Source organism: Gadus macrocephalus, chromosome 14 (assembly GCF_031168955.1).
Source record: "Gadus macrocephalus chromosome 14, ASM3116895v1".
NCBI classification, from domain to species: Eukaryota; Metazoa; Chordata; class Actinopteri; order Gadiformes; family Gadidae; genus Gadus; species Gadus macrocephalus.
Genome location: NC_082395.1, coordinates 5,846,229 through 5,863,085, shown reverse-complemented (window position 1 = coordinate 5,863,085; position 16,857 = coordinate 5,846,229). Strand labels below are relative to the sequence as shown.

Sequence of the window (16,857 nt, the reverse complement as noted above, 5' to 3'; positions counted from 1 at the left end):
CTATGACACTGTTGTTTTTTATTGGTCATCATGATAAAAACAAAAGGGGTAACACTGTTGATATTTATCAAATAAAACATAGGGGGTAACACTGTTGTTTTTCTTTGGTCGTCATGAAAAAAAACACAAGGTAACACTGTCGTTTTAATCAAATGAAACATAAGGGGTAACACTGTCGTTTTTTATCGGCCGTCATGAAAAAAACATAAGGGGTAACACTGTTGATTTTATCAAATGAAACATGAGGGGTGACACTGTTATTTTTCATTGGTTGTCATGAAAAAAAACATAAGGGGCAACAATGTTGTTTTTTATTGGTCGTCATGAAGAAAAACATAAGGGGAAACACTGTCGTTTTTTATCTGTCGTCATGAAAAACCCATAAGGGGTAACACTGTCGAAATGTATCGAATAAAACCTAGGGGGTAACACTGTAGTTTTTACCAAATGAAACATGAGGGGTGACAGTGTCGTTTTTCTTTGGACGTCATGAAAAAAAACATAAGGGGTAACACTGTTGTTTTTTATTGGTCGTCATGAAAAAAAACATAAGGGGTAACACTGTCGTTTTTTATTGGTCGTCATGAAAAAAACCATAAGGGGTAACACTGGTGTTTTTTATTGGTCGTCATGAAAAAAAACATAAGGGGTAACACTTGTTTTTTATTGGTCGTCATGAAAAAAAACATAAGGGGTAACACTAGTTTTTTATTGGTCGTCAAGAAAAAAAACATAAGGGGTAACACTTGTTTTTTATTGGTCGTCATGAAAAAAACATAAGAGGTAACACTGTCGATATTTATCCATTAAAACATAGGGGGTATTTTTGTCGTTTCTATCAAATGAAACATGAGGGGTGACACTGTCGTTTTTCTTTGGTCGTCATGAAAAAAAACATAAGGGGTAACCCTGTTGTTTTTTATTGGTCGTCATAAAAGAAAACATAAGGGGTAACAGTGTTGTTTTTTTATTGGTCGTCATGAATAAAAACATAAGGGGTAAGACTGTTGTTTTTTATTAGTCGTCATGAAAAAAACATAAGGGGTAACACTGTCATTTTTTATTGGTCGTCATGAAAAAAAATATAAGGGGTAACACTGTTGTTTTTCATCAGTCATCATGGGAAAATAACATAAGGGGTAACACTTTCGTTTTTATCAAATGAAACGTAAAGGGTAACTGTCATTTTTTATCTGTCGTCATGAAAAACCCATAAGGGGTAACACTGTCGAAATGTATTTAATAAAACATAGGGGGTAACACCGTCGTCTTCACCAAATGAAACATGAGGGGTGACACTGTCGTTTTTCTTTGGTCGTCATGAAAAAAAACATAAGGGGTAACACTGTTGTTGTTTTTTTGGTCGTCATGAAAAAAACCATAAGGGGTAACACTGTAACATTGGCCGTCATGAAAAAAAACTTAAGGGGTAACACTGTAACATTGGCCGTCATGAAAAAAAACATAAGGGGTAACACTGTTGTTTTTTATTGGTCGTCATGAAAAAAACATAAGAGGTAACACTGTCGTTTTTTATTGGTCGTCATGAAAAACACATAAGGGGTAACACTGTTGTTCTTTTATTGGTCGTCATGAAAAAAAACATAAGGGGTAACACTTGTTTTTTATTGGTCGTCATGAAAAAAACCACAAAGGGGTAACACTGTTGTTTTTTTATTGGTCGTCATGAATAAAAACATAAGGGGTAACACTGTCGTTTTTTATTGGTCGTCATGAAAAAAACCATAAGGGGTAAAACTGATGTTTTTTATTGGTCGTCATGAAAAAAAACATAAGGGGTAACACTGTAGTTTTTTATTGGTCGTCAAGAAAAAAAACATAAGGGGTAACACTTGTTTTTTATTGGTCGTCATGAAAAAAAACATAAGGGGTAACACTGTAGTTTTTTATTGGCCGTCATAAGGGGAAACACTGTTGTTTTTTTATTGGTCGTCATGAAAAAAAACATAAGGGGTAACACTTGTTTTTTATTGGTCGTCATGAAAAAAAACACAAGGGGTAACACTGTTGTTTTTTTATTGGTCGTCATGAATAAAAACATAAGGGGTAAAACTGATGTTTTTTATTGGTCGTCATGAAAAAAAACATAAGGGGTAACACTGTAGTTTTTTATTGGTCGTCAAGAAAAAAAACATAAGGGGTAACACTTGTTTTTTATTGGTCGTCATGAAAAAAAACACAAGGGGTAACACTGCTGTTTTTGATTGGTCGTCATGAAAAAAACATAAGAGGTAACACTGTCGTTTTTTATTGGTCGTCATGTAAAAAAATATAAGGGGTAACACTGTTGTTTTTCATCAGTCATCATGGGAAAATAACATAAGGGGTAACACTGTCGAAATGTATTTAATAAAACATAGGGGGTAACACTGTCGTTTTCACCAAATGAAACATAAGGGGTAACACTGTTGGTTTTTTTTTGGTCGTCATGAAAAAAAACATAAGGTAGTTTTTTATGGGTCTGTAGTTTTTTATGGGTCGTCATGAAAGAAAACTTAAGGGGTAACACTGTAGTTTTTTCTTGGTCGTCATGAAAAAAAAACATAAGGGGTAACACTGTTGTTTTTTATTGGTCGTCATGAAAAAAACATAAGGGGTAACACTGTCATTTTTTATTGGTCGTCATGAAAAACACATAAGGGGTAACACTGTTGTTTTTTTATTGGTCGTCGTGAAAAAAAACATAAGGGGTAACACTTGTTATTTATTGGTCGTCATGAAAAAAAACACAAGGGGTAACACTGTTGTTTTTTTATTGGTCGTCATGAAAAAAAAACATAAGGGGTAACACTGTTGTTTTTTATTGGTCGTCATGAAAAAAACATAAGGGGTAACACTGTCGTTTTTTATTGGTCGTCATGAAAAACACATAAGGGGTAACACTGTTGTTTTTTTATTGGTCGTCGTGAAAAAAAACATAAGGGGTAACACTTGTTTTTTATTGGTCGTCATGAAAAAAAACACAAGGGGTAACACTGTTGTTTTTTTATTGGTCGTCATGAAAAAAAACATAAAGGGTAACACTGTTGTCTTTGTCAAATAAAATATAAGGGATAACAGTGTCGTTTTTTATTGGTCATCATGAAAAAAAACAAAAGGGAAATAATAGAAAGACACACATACATTTTAATGTTATGTATATCCTCTTTATTGATGATTGATTATTGTGTATTTTCATCGCCTCAGTGGTGCAGTGGTGTGCACTCTGCCTAACCCACTGGAGACCGCAGCTCAATTTCTGTGGAAAACACAATATCTTTAATTTTAAACGTAATGCTATCATGTCTATTGCACTGCCATATATAATCTCAGACAATATTAATTTAAAAATCTCATTGGGAAGTGGAGAGAGCTGTGAGCTAACCCCCTGGAGACCGGGGTTCAAGTCCGGTTGATGTCCTCTGTTGGAAGTCTCATATTTCTATTTCATGAGAATTATAAAGTCAAGTATAACCATTGTGACGACATTATTCGGTGTCTAGATGGTGCATTGATAAGTTCGGAGGTTAACACTCTAAACAGCTCACGTTTGGATCCCCGCAAAAACGTCGACAGGGGTACCACTGTCGATATTTATCAAATAAAACATAGGGGGTAACACTGTTGTTTTTCTTTGGTCGTCATGAAAAAAAACACAAGGGGTAACACTCTCGTTTTCATCAAATGAAACATGAGGGGTAACACTGTTGATATTTATCAAATAAAACACAGTGGGGAAAAATGTCATTTTTTATCGGTCGTCATGAAAAAAACATAAGGGGTAACACTGTCGATATTTATCCATTAAAACATAGGGGGTATTATTGTCGTTTCTATCAAATGAAACATGAGGGGTGACACTGTCGTTTTTCTTTGGTCGTCATGAAAAAAACCATAAGGGGTAACCCTGTTGTTTTTTATTGGTCGTCATGAAAGAAAACATAAGGGGTAACAGTGTTGTTTTTTTATTGGTCATCATGAATAAAAACATAAGGGGTAAGACTGTTGTTTTTTATTAGTCGTCATGAAAAAAAACATAAGGGGTAACACTGTCATTTTTTATTGGTCGTCATGAAAAAAACCATAAGGGGTAACACTGTCGAAATGTATTTAATAAAACATAGGGTGTAACACCGTCGTTTTCACCAAATGAAACATGAGGGGTGACACTGTCGTTTTTCTTTGGTCGTCATGAAAAAAAACATAAGGGGTAACACTGTTGTTGTTTTTTTGGTCGTCATGAAAAAAACCATAAGGGGTAACACTGTAACATTGGCCGTCATGAAAAAAAACATAAGGGGTAACACTGTTGTTTTTTATTGGTCGTCATGAAAAAAACATAAGAGGTAACACTGTCGTTTTTTATTGGTCGTCATGAAAAACACATAAGGGGTAACACTGTTGTTCTTTTATTGGTCGTCATGAAAAAAAACATAAGGGGTAACACTTGTTTTTTATTGGTCGTCATGAAAAAAAACACAAAGGGGTGACACCGTTGTTTTTTTATTGGTCGTCATGAATAAAAACATAAGGGGTAACACTGTCGTTTTTTATTGGTCGTCATGAAAAAAACCATAAGGGGTAAAACTGATGTTTTTTATTGGTCGTCATGAAAAAAAACATGAGGGGTAACACTGTAGTTTTTTATTGGTCGTCAAGAAAAAAAACATAAGGGGTAACACTTGTTTTTTATTGGTCGTCATGAAAAAAAACATAAGGGGTAACACTGTTGTTGTTTTTTTGGTCGTCATGAAAAAAACCATAAGGGGTAAGACTGTAGTTTTTTATGGGTCGTCATGAAAAAAAACTTAAGGGGTAACACTGTAGTTTTTTATTGGCCGTCATGAAAAAAAACATAAGGGGTAACACTGTTGTTTTTTATTGGTCGTCATGAAAAAAACACAAGTGGTAACACTGTCGTTTTTTATTGGTCGTCATGAAAAACACATAAGGGGTAACACTGTTGTTTTTTTATTGGTCGTCATGAAAAAAAACATAAGGGGTAACACTTGTTTTTTATTGGTCGTCATGAAAAAAAACACAAGGGGTAACACTGTTGTTTTTTTATTGGTCGTCATGAATAAAAACATAAGGGGTAAAACTGATGTTTTTTATTCGTCGTCATGAAAAAAAACATAAGGGGTAACACTGTAGTTTTTTATTGGTCGTCAAGAAAAAAAAAATAAGGGGTAACACTTGTTTTTTATTGGTCGTCATGAAAAAAAACACAAGGGGTAACACTGCTGTTTTTGATTGGTCGTCATGAAAAAAACATAAGAGGTAACACTGTCGTTTTTTATTGGTCGTCATGAAAAACACTGTTGTTTTTCATCAGTCATCATGGGAAAATAACATAAGGGGTAACACTGTCGAAATGTATTGAATAAAACATAGGGGGTAACACTGTAGTTTTTTATTGGTCGTCATGAAAAAACAACATAAGGGGTAACACTGTTGTTTTTTATTGGTCGTCATGAAAAAAACATAAGGGGTAACACTGTCGTTTTTTATTGGTCGTCATGAAAAACACATAAGGGGTAACACTGTTGTTTTTTTATTGGTCGTCGTGAAAAAGAACATAAGGGGTAACACTTGTTATTTATTGGTCGTCATGAAAAAAACCACAAGGGGTAACACTGTTGTTTTTTTATTGGTCGTCATGAAAAAAAAACATAAGGGGTAACACTGTTGTTTTTTATTGGTCGTCATGAAAAAAACATAAGGGGTAACACTGTCGTTTTTTATTGGTCGTCATGAAAAACACATAAGGGGTAACACTGTTGTTTTTTTATTGGTCGTCGTGAAAAAAAACATAAGGGGTAACACTTGTTTTTTATTGGTCGTCATGAAAAAAAACACAAGGGGTAACACTGTTGTTTTTTTATTGGTCGTCATGAAAAAAAACATAAAGGGTAACACTGTTGTCTTTGTCAAATAAAATATAAGGGATAACAGTGTCGTTTTTTTATTGGTCGTCATGAAAAAAAACAAAAGGGAAATAATAGAAAGACACACATACATTTTAATGTTATGTATATCCTCTTTATTGATGATTGATTATTGTGTATTTTCATCGCCTCAGTGGTGCAGTGGTGTGCACTCTGCCTAACCCACTGGAGACTTATTAGTCGTCATGAAAAAAAACATAAGGGGTAACACTGTCATTTTTTATTGGTCGTCATGAAAAAAAACATAAGGGGTAACACTGTCGTTTTTTATTGGTCGTCATGAAAAAAACTATAAGGGGTAACACTGATGTTTTTTATTGGTCGTCATGAAAAAAAACATAAGGGGTAATACTGCAGTTTTTTATTGGTCGTCAAGAAAAAAAACATAAGGGGTAACACTGTCGTTTTTTATTGGTCGTCATGAAAAAAAATATAAGGGGTAACACTGTTGTTTTTCATCAGTCATCATGGGAAAATAACATAAGGGGTAACACTTTCGTTTTTATCAAATGAAACGTAAAGGGTAACACTGTCATTTTTTATCTGTCGTCATGAAAAACCCATGAGGGGTAACACTGTCGAAATGTATTTAATAAAACATAGGGGGTAACACTGTTGTTTTTTATTGGTCGTCATGAAAAAAACCACAAGGGTTGTTTGTTATTGGTCGTCATGAAAAAAACATAAATGGTAACACTGTTGTCTTTGTCAAATAAAACATATGGGGCAACAATGTTGTTGTCTTTTTGTTCGTCATGAAAAAAAATATATAAGGGGTAACACTGTTGTTTTTATCAAATGAAACGTAAAGGGTAACACTGTCGTTTACTATCTGTCGTCATGAAAAACCCATAAGGGGTAACACTGTCGAAATGTATCGAATAAAACATAGGGGGTAACACTGTCGTTTTCACCGAATGAAACATGAGGGGTGACACTGTCGTTTTTCTTTGGTCGTCATGAAAGAAAACATAAGGGGTAACACTGTCGTTTTTTATTAGTCGTCATGAAAAAAAACATATGGGGTAACACTGTCATTTTTTATTGGTCGTCATGAAAAAAAACATAAGGGGTAACACTGATGTTTTTTATTGGTCGTCATGAAAAAAAACACAAGGGGTAACACTGCTGTTTTTGATTGGTCGTCATGAAAAAAACATAAGGGGTAACACTGTCGTTTATTATTGGTCGTCATGGGAAAATAACATAAGGGGTAACACTTTCGTTTTTATCAAATGAAACGTAAAGGGTAACACTGTCATTTTTTATCTGTCGTCATGAAAAAAACATAAGGGGTAACACTGTCGATATTTATCCATTAAAACATAGGGGGTATTATTGTCGTTTCTATCAAATGAAACATGAGGGGTGACACTGTCGTTTTTCTTTGGTCGTCATGAAAAAAAACATAAGGGGTAACCCTGTTGTTTTTTATTGGTCATCATGAAAGAAAACATAAGGGGTAACAGTGTTGTTTTTTTATTGGTCGTCATGAATAAAAACATAAGGGGTAAGACTGTTGTTTTTTATTAGTCGTCATGAAAAAAAACATAAGGGGTAACACTGTCATTTTTTATTGGTCGTCATGAAAAAAAACATAAGGGGTAACACTGTCGTTTTTTATTGGTCGTCATGAAAAAAACTATAAGGGGTAACACTGATGTTTTTTATTGGTCGTCATGAAAAAAAACATAAGGGGTAATACTGCAGTTTTTTATTGGTCGTCAAGAAAAAAAACATAAGGGGTAACACTGTCGTTTTTTATTGGTCGTCATGAAAAAAAATATAAGGGGTAACACTGTTGTTTTTCATCAGTCATCATGGGAAAATAACATAAGGGGTAACACTTTCGTTTTTATCAAAAGAAACGTAAAGGGTAACACTGTCATTTTTTATCTGTCGTCATGAAAAACCCATGAGGGGTAACACTGTCGAAATGTATTTAATAAAACATAGGGGGTAACACTGTTGTTTTTTATTGGTCGTCATGAAAAAAACCACAAGGGTTGTTTGTTATTGGTCGTCATGAAAAAAACATAAATGGTAACACTGTTGTCTTTGTCAAATAAAACATATGGGGCAACAATGTTGTTGTCTTTTTGTTCGTCATGAAAAAAAATATATAAGGGGTAACACTGTTGTTTTTATCAAATGAAACGTAAAGGGTAACACTGTCGTTTACTATCTGTCGTTATGAAAAACCCATAAGGGGTAACACTGTCGAAATGTATCGAATAAAACATAGGGGGTAACACTGTCGTTTTCACCGAATGAAACATGAGGGGTGACACTGTCGTTTTTCTTTGGTCGTCATGAAAGAAAACATAAGGGGTAACACTGTCGTTTTTTATTAGTCGTCATGAAAAAAAACAAATGGGGTAACACTGTCATTTTTTATTGGTCGTCATGAAAAAAAACATAAGGGGTAACACTGATGTTTTTTATTGGTCGTCATGAAAAAAAACACAAGGGGTAACACTGCTGTTTTTGATTGGTCGTCATGAAAAAAACATAAGAGGTAACACTGTCGTTTTTTATTGGTCGTCATGAAAAAAAATATAATGGGTAACACTGTCGTTTTTTATTAGTCGTCATGAAAAAAAACATATGGGGTAACACTGTCATTTTTTATTGGTCGTCATGAAAAAAAACATAAGGGGTAACACTGATGTTTTTTATTGGTCGTCATGAAAAAAAACACAAGGGGTAACACTGCTGTTTTTGATTGGTCGTCATGAAAAAAACATAAGAGGTAACACTGTCGTTTTTTATTGGTCGTCATGAAAAAAAATATAATGGGTAACACTGTTGTTTTTCATCAGTCATCATGGGAAAATAACATAAGGGGTAACACTTTCGTTTTTATCAAATGAAACGTAAAGGGTAACACTGTCATTTTTTATCTGTCGTCATGAAAAACCCATAAGGGGTAACACTGTCGAAATGTATTTAATAAAACATAGGGGGTAACACTGTTGTTTTCACCAAATGAAACATGAGGGGTGACACTGTCGTTTTTCTTTGGTCGTCATGAAAAAAAACATAAGGGGTAACACTGTCGTTTTTTATTGGTCGTCATGAAAAAATTCACAAGGGTTGGTTGTTATTGGTCGTCATGAAAAAAACATATGGGGTAACACTGTTGTCTTTGTCAAATAAAACGTAAAGGGTAACACTGTCGTTTATTATCTGTCGTCATGAAAAACCCATAAGGGGTAACACTGTCGAAATGTATCGAATAAAACATAGGGGGTAACACTGTCGTTTTCACCAAATGAAACATGAGGGGTGACACTGTCGTTTTTCTTTGGTCGTCATGAAAGAAAACATAAGTGGTAACACTGTTGTTTTTTATTGGTCGTCATGAAAAAAACCACAAGGGTTGTTTTTATTGGTCGTCATGAAAAAACATAAGGGGTAACACTGTTGTCTTTATCAAAAGATACGTAAAGGGTTACACTGTCGTTCTTTATCTGTCGTCATGAAAAACCCATAAGGGGTAACACTGTCGAAATGGATCGAATAAAACATAGGGGATAACACTGTCGTTTTTATCAAATGAAACATGAGGGGTGACACTGTTGTTTTTCATCAGTCATCATGGGAAAAAAACATAAGGGCTAACACTGTCGTTTTTATCAAATGAAACCTAAAGGTTAACACTGTATAGAATAGAATAGAATAGAAACACACACACACACGCACACAACCACACACACACACACACACGCACGCACACACACGCACGCACACATACGCACGCACACACACACACACGCACACACACACACGCACACACACACACACTCAGATGGATCCGATCGGGATTTCCGTTGCGATGGGTTTCCTCCATCAGCGACTTATACAATAAACAAATTATATAAAACAAAACCCCTCCTTCATTTTAAAATAATAGTATGCAAATATGTTGAATAGGCCTCCATCTTTGTTATACTTTTTAAATGTTCCTTTATAGCTTACACACTGTTATTTTAAAACAGGAATGCGAAATGCGAAATGCATCCTAGGATATTTAACGGTCCCAAGTCCACACCATGGACATATTGGGCTAGCCCCACCAGTAAGTGAAATAATCTCCGTCCACTTCAACAGAGAAACACTCTGAGCATGCGCATTTCAATGTTTCAAGACGAATACACATTGCATTGGGCTGGTGGGGCTAGAGCCCCTCTTGCCCCTCCAGACGAACTCAGCCGGAAGAAGCAAGCCAGGGTCGTCTAAAATTTTAATATAAGCGCCAAATTTATTATTTTATAGTACTTTCTGGGGAGATAATTAAAAAAAAAAAATATATATATATATATAAATATATATATATATTCTATTTTTTATATATTTCCTTTTTTTCATTTTCTTTTTTTCTTGTGAGAGTAGCGACTTGCCCCTATTGACGACCAGTCGCCACTGGTCATTCTGACCTGGGACATTTAGAATTGTCGGTCCTCCTCATTTATTTCCGGTCATTGACTGGTAATGACTGAAAACGGAAACTCTGCTATAAACCGGCCTAACTTTCACCGTCAACCCTTCTTCTTCGCACGGCTGTCAACATCTGAAACATACTGTAGTTAAATTTTCTCAAACAGCAGTTTCAAGTACGGGTAGCATAGAACTAACGTTAGCCAAGTGGCTGCTCCATGATTTCTAAATCTAATGAGAGAGGTAAAATCGCCATTACGGAAGGAAAGCATAGTATGCCTTGCGACTGTGCTTCGCAGTATGCCTTGCGAAACCCAGTATGCCGTTCGAAACACCTCGTGATTGGTCGATGAAACGCTAACAGGAACGCCTAAAGGGCGTTCTTGTGTCATGACGGAAACGCCCAAGCCTGCAGCTGGACCCTTTTCTTGCGGGATCTTAATCCTGTTTCATTTCCTCATTAGACAAAGATATTGTGATAGGATGACTAATATTCAAATTAACTGGTCTGGCACGTTTAGACAAATACATTGCAAAATACTGTGTATGTTGTAACAGAACATTGTAATGATTCAGGGATCAGTGTTTTCTTATTTTATTTTTTGTGTTTTTGTGTTAGCATTTGTACCAGTTGTATTTACATCATGTGTTCAATTAAAGTATTTTTTAAGTGATCATTTATCACTTTTGTTGTAATCTCTGTCCTTTCATATCCATACCATATAACACCTGTAGCACACGACCCTAAGGGACTCCTTGCTCTGTTCTACTCGTAGGCCTACCATATAGTGGCACGTTTTCTTGCCACTATCTAATCAAGTTTTAGTCCAAAACCCAATCGGTCTTGTTGAGAGGCAGGCTTCAGGTCAAGCATGTATTTTTCTAAAAGCCAGAAAACCTGATACCTTGGCCAACACTTACCTATCAAATATCATATATATATTTGCTTATTCGATAAATTGCATGTAGGGCCTACTAAAATTTGCTGCTTAGCAGCTTCTTTGCGGAATGCACTTGCTGTAGGTCGTTTTGGAAGAAAGTGTTTTTTGCTAAATAAGAAATCCTTAAAATAGTGATTTCCTCCAACCGAAACCTATATTTTCTATAAAAGTAACCTGAACCTATAATTAACCTTGGAACCCTGATAACACCATTTACAATTTAACTCAAACTCAGTACTTCATAGCCACTCTGCATCGACTTTCTCAAACCGCACTTGACATTTGTCAAAGTAAAACACCCTCAAAGGGCAGGAAATGTAATCTTCTTGTTTGTTAAATCTACCTAAAGGTCAGGTGACCAAAAATAATTGTGTGTTTCTGTGTGTTGCAGTTGTGTGTTTCTTTGACTTTGCTCAACAACTCTTTGACAAGGGGGTCAGCCTCCTACCTATTAAACAATGGAGTTTATGACCGATTAGGCCAAATACATATTTAACAACCCGCCGAAGCAGCTAGCACTTATTAAGCCTGATTATGCTAATCCTTCAACCTTCCCTCCAGACTTTCCTCCCAAAAAGAAAAACATTCAGGGTTTAGCACAATCACTGGTGCAAATAGATGAATTTATTGAGAAAAAAATATTGAAGCAAATACAAAACAACTACATAACCGTTAAAAGCTCATAATCGAGATAATGATTAAAAAAGATATGTTCATATTTATAACATTTCTCTTTTGAATCGTGACCCATATAGTGCTTTTCATGATAAAAATCTTTTTTTCTTTTTGAATCCAACTTCATATTTACACATAAGGTAAAAAAAAATAGGACATTTTTCGCACACAATGTCAGCATCCAAAACACAACACTTAAGAAGCCATTGTATGGTACAAATGATCGCAATAAAATAAACAACTCTCCCTTCCTCTCCTGCGAGGCGCAGTAAGAAATTCCCATCAACTCGCCCGTGTATTCTGATGGCGGTGGCTTATTTGACACCATCTGCACATCTCGGTTTACATTCCCAGTGTTTACGTCTGTCTTTGCCCATTGTCAATCCTCAAATAAGTGTGTCTGTGTCTGGCACTTTTTTTAATCAGTACAATGAAACTTTACCCCATTGACAAATCACTCTCTTGGAGGATTCATTTTACGAAGCCACCAATTGGCCCCCGGCTCCAAAAGAAATAAAAAGAACAGAGAAAGTGAAAGCCACAAGTCACAAATGGACTCCTCTGTCTCTCTCACAATCCCTTTGTCGCCACAGCGTGACAGCATGCCATCGGCTCCTATTAGGATTAGCGGCCTGATGTGTCTTCACTCAGCAACTCACTCAGCGACTCTGACCCTCTTTAGAACTCCTCTGCCAGCAGCGCTCGCTGAGCAGGAGGGAAAAGACGGCCGTAATGAGTGACTATGACTCATCACCACGTAGAGCCGTGACAGTAAAAACACCCATTAAAAAAAGGCCCAGGTTACATCTCTTTAGACGCATGTGACTGAGCGACGGGGGATCAGGTTTGAATCCCGTTTTCGTGTCCGACTCGCTCACCTCAACAGAAAGCTGCCCTTAATGCCGTTCTTTCTCTGGTCGATTGAAGCCCAACACTTATAACAAACCTGTTGTTTCGTTAGAACTTCAACTTCGCGGCTATGCTCTTTTAAAGGCTTAAGCTACGTACTCAAGTCAGCCATGTCAATCTTGACAGTGTTGATTGGATACTCATACTATGCTCTCCTTCTCACCCTCATTTCATCCGCCCACCCTTTTCCTCTCTGATTCGCTGTCTGCTCTGTAATTATCGTTCTTTCTCTCAGCATCTGTGTGAGGAGCCAAGGAGAGTAGTTTCACATTTTTGAAAGTTCATTTTTGCCATCACATTTTTTCCCCTCTCATTGTCCACGTAGGTGTGGGCCTAGGTCACTGAACAAGCTGATAATTGTAACCCAGACCGGCCAATGAGAATGAGAAGAATGAAGCATAAGACATCCGTATGACCCCTCATCAGAACAAAACAAAATTACAGACTTTATTTGCTTTCCACCCACTATTATTGTACTGTTTCAGTACAGACACAATGTAGTGAAAAATGAATAAAGATTTGTGTGTTTGCGTGTGTGTGTGTGGGAATTGAATGCTACAAATGTCTTACCGCTTTAGTATAAATACAGCTATGCTGTCTTCATTATAACGTCCTACCCTCGCCCTACTCACAGAGTAAAGTCACCTTGAATACACTTGTAGCAGCCGCATTCCAATCGCATACACTTGCCACGTTTCTCCTAGTTGCTTGTTATGCCCTAGGAGTTCCAGCTCGGGGAACACAGCAGCAGAGGTAAGTATTGACTCTTCTGTTTTTTACCTGCTGTCCACAAATCTCCCCTAAATTCCTTTCTTTTTAGTTCTCTTCTCTTTTTTCTTTAACAAAGCTGTGTTTTAAAGTCCCGTGTGTCTCCTTCTTCATGAGGTGTTGGTGGAGGGGGAAGGAGGAGGAGGACGGGTGGTGGAAGATAAAATGAGGAAGGGGGGGAGGGGGGGGACGGGGACTCCAACAACAGTGATGCCTGCCCAGCAAGGCAAGAGGCAAGGGAGGTTGGAGCCTGCAGAGACGTTAAAAAAAACACCCAGATACCCAACACGCGGTTTTAAACCCATTTAAATAATAATGATAAATAAATACAAGGCAGAAAAACGAAATGCCCACCCTCTACCCTCCTCCTCGCCCCATTACAGCACATTAAAAACAAGCTGTATACAGCGAAACAGCACGACTGAAGCTGCACATCCAAAATCCACCAGGCAGTGTGAAATGTGTCTGAAAATATTTTCACCGGTCTGCACCCTCTTATCACCAACATCAACCCCCGCTCTGCCACTTCATTCTAATACATCTCCTGGCCACCTTCTTGGTGAAATGTTTTTGTAAGTCAGCGCGTCTGATTCTGATTATGTACAACAGATGCTAATGCGTTAGCCCGGTCTAGCTAGTGCATTTGGAGCCAGGTGGGTAGGGATTCTGTTGATTGCTATGAATGGTAACAGGTGTACTTGACAGCCAGGACCATCAATTCTAGTGAGATTACGAAATGGTTTTCTGAATTTGGGATTTGGCGTTCCATTATGTTTAGGTTGTCTTGTTGGTTGTGTTTCGCCACTTGTCCAATGCTAGGGATGCACCAATACTAGTTTGTTTTTCCGTTTTTTTGGGATACTAGCGTAATAGCATTTGAATAATGAGATTCATGGGTTAGAAAGAAGAATGTTCATTGTATATGGTTAAAAAATATATTTATAAAACACATATTTTTTTATATGTTATTATATATATATAAATGTTTGTTCTGTGTTTGAACCAGATATACTTTTGACAAAACCTCCATTAAGCTTAAATAACACAACAACAATTATTTAAATCCTTTGTCTCCTCCGGGGTAACGGCACATTTTAAGGAAGCTAAGGAAGACAAATCTTGTCATATTTCCCCTTTTAGAACATCGATATAGTTGTTGGTGTGTCTATGTTTGTAATTGTATTGCTACCAAACCCTTCTTCATGGATGTGTGTGAGTTGCTTTTTGACTAAACTTCTAATGTGTTTTTGTTCTTATCAACTTGTATTCAACCCATTAGTCTCATTAGTTAATATTAAGGTTTCTCCCATATATTTCTCCATTGTGTTTTTGTCTGTTTTGGGTGTGTGTGTGTATTGCATCATATGTGTATGAGTACACAGGTAGAGTATTGATGTTGATACCAATAGGTCTATTGATATTTGGGCATCCCTATCGAATGATATCTTTCAGCTTATGAATTCCATCCGGCGCTTTTGATCTTAAAAAAAATTCCCTCGCAAAAAAAAATCTCAAATATCCCTTATTTTTAATTCCGGGGCATTCCACTGACAACGATTCCGTGCGACTTTTACAACATTGGAAAAAATGGTGTCAAAATTTCCAGGTGGTTTTTAAAAATAACTGCAGCTGAGATTGTGCAGCGATTTAAATTCCATCACGGCAGACATCCCCGACAAGCCAGGCAACCCAGGCCGCGGGCGATCTGACTGACAGGTCTGATAATGTCTGTTCCTGTGACAATGTCATGGCACGACGGAGGGAGAGCAGAGCATGTCAGGCTCGGGCCCCCGAAGGGCCCGCGGCTGCTGCGGGGAAGCAGGGCCGCGTTTCATCTGTCCGTCTGAGGCTGACTGACAGGGCGAATCGTTCCGTAAATTCAGATTCATCGCAACACTGAAGAACAAGTCGCCGTCCGAGGTAACGAGCCCTCACCGTTACAACGCTGTACAGGTTCTCTCCAGGGCGTAGCCCGATCCCGGCTTCCAGCGAGCCCCCTTCCACTGGGAATAGTTTTGATTGGGTTCGGTGAAGTCTGTTCCCTGCACACAGGGGTTCTCCGACTCATGTTCCGATCTTTCTCTCTCTCCTTCGTCTCTTCATGCCCGTTTTGGTTTGTGTGCGTATCCCTTCATAAGAGAGGCGTGGGGCTGGTGGCGGGGCGGGGCAGGGTATGGGCAGGTCGGCTGGCGGGCGGGGGGGGGGTGTTGCGGGCGGGGGACGGACGGACGGAGAGCGCGCTTCAGAGGTCGCTGGTCTCGGGCTGCTCATACAGGGCCCGCAGCTTCTCGAAGCAGGGCCCCCAGTCCCCGAGCGTCTCCTCTCTCTTGGCCTCTCCTCCTCCTCCTCCGGCTCCTCCGGCCGCCGCCCCGTCCGCGCCTCCTCCCGCGCCCCCCTCCAGCCCCGCCGAGCCGAAGGAGCTGAGGGAGCCGGCGGGGGAGCCGCCCCCCTCGGTGGAGAACACCTGGAGGGAGTCGAAGGGCCCCGCGTCCGGGTGCTGGTCCGCGTCGCGGATGATCTCGCACAGGTAGCGGGCCAGGTCCTGGCTGGAGAAGGACAGGGAGCGGCGCGCCAGGGCCAGGGGCCGCGCCTGGCCCTGCGCCGGGAGTCTCGTGGGGGCCACGTCCCTGCGGACGGGCGGGGCCGACACCGTGGACGTGGTGACGGCGGAGCAGGAGGCGGAGCCCTGTTTGTTGGAGCAGGAGGAGGAGGAGGCCACGGAGGGGGGCAGCGTGCTGGAGCTGTTGGTCCGGCTCAGGGGGTCCTGCGACTGGGCTTGGGACGGGGCGGGCTGGGCCTGGTGGTGCAGGAGGTGGTGGTACTGGTGGTGGTACTGGTGGTGGTGCTGGGTTTGGGAGAGCGGGAGGACCGGGTGGTGCAGGGCCCGCATGCGGCAGTACTGGACCGACTGGGCCGGGCTGGGCTGGAGGGATTTCTGCAGCTCCGCCATGTCGTAGGCATTCTGTTTATGCATGCACACACGCACACACACACGCACACACGCACACAAAGATACACACAGGGACACCGTTAGCATTACACACACAATCTAGGAGAGGAGAGACCATTAGCTGGATTAGCATAAGAGCCCAGTAGACCAGCCAAATACAATGAGACAAAGGGGGAAATGAGCTAAAGGAAAGAGGGGAACTGACAGAGAAGAGGGGACCCAAGCC

General features: G+C 39.1%; 1 protein-coding gene across 1 annotated transcript in view; it reads right to left on the bottom strand.

The window, feature by feature from the left end:
- Positions 1 to 11,921: 11,921 nt before the first annotated feature.
- si:ch211-186j3.6 (neural-cadherin) overlaps positions 11,922 to 16,857 on the bottom strand; it is a 244,038-nt gene continuing 239,102 nt past the window's right edge. Inside the window, exon 37 of the mRNA XM_060070949.1 lies at positions 11,922 to 16,643. Coding sequence (XP_059926932.1) covers positions 15,924 to 16,643 — 720 coding nt within the window. The 3' untranslated portion in view covers positions 11,922 to 15,923. The remainder of the gene's footprint in view (positions 16,644 to 16,857) is intronic.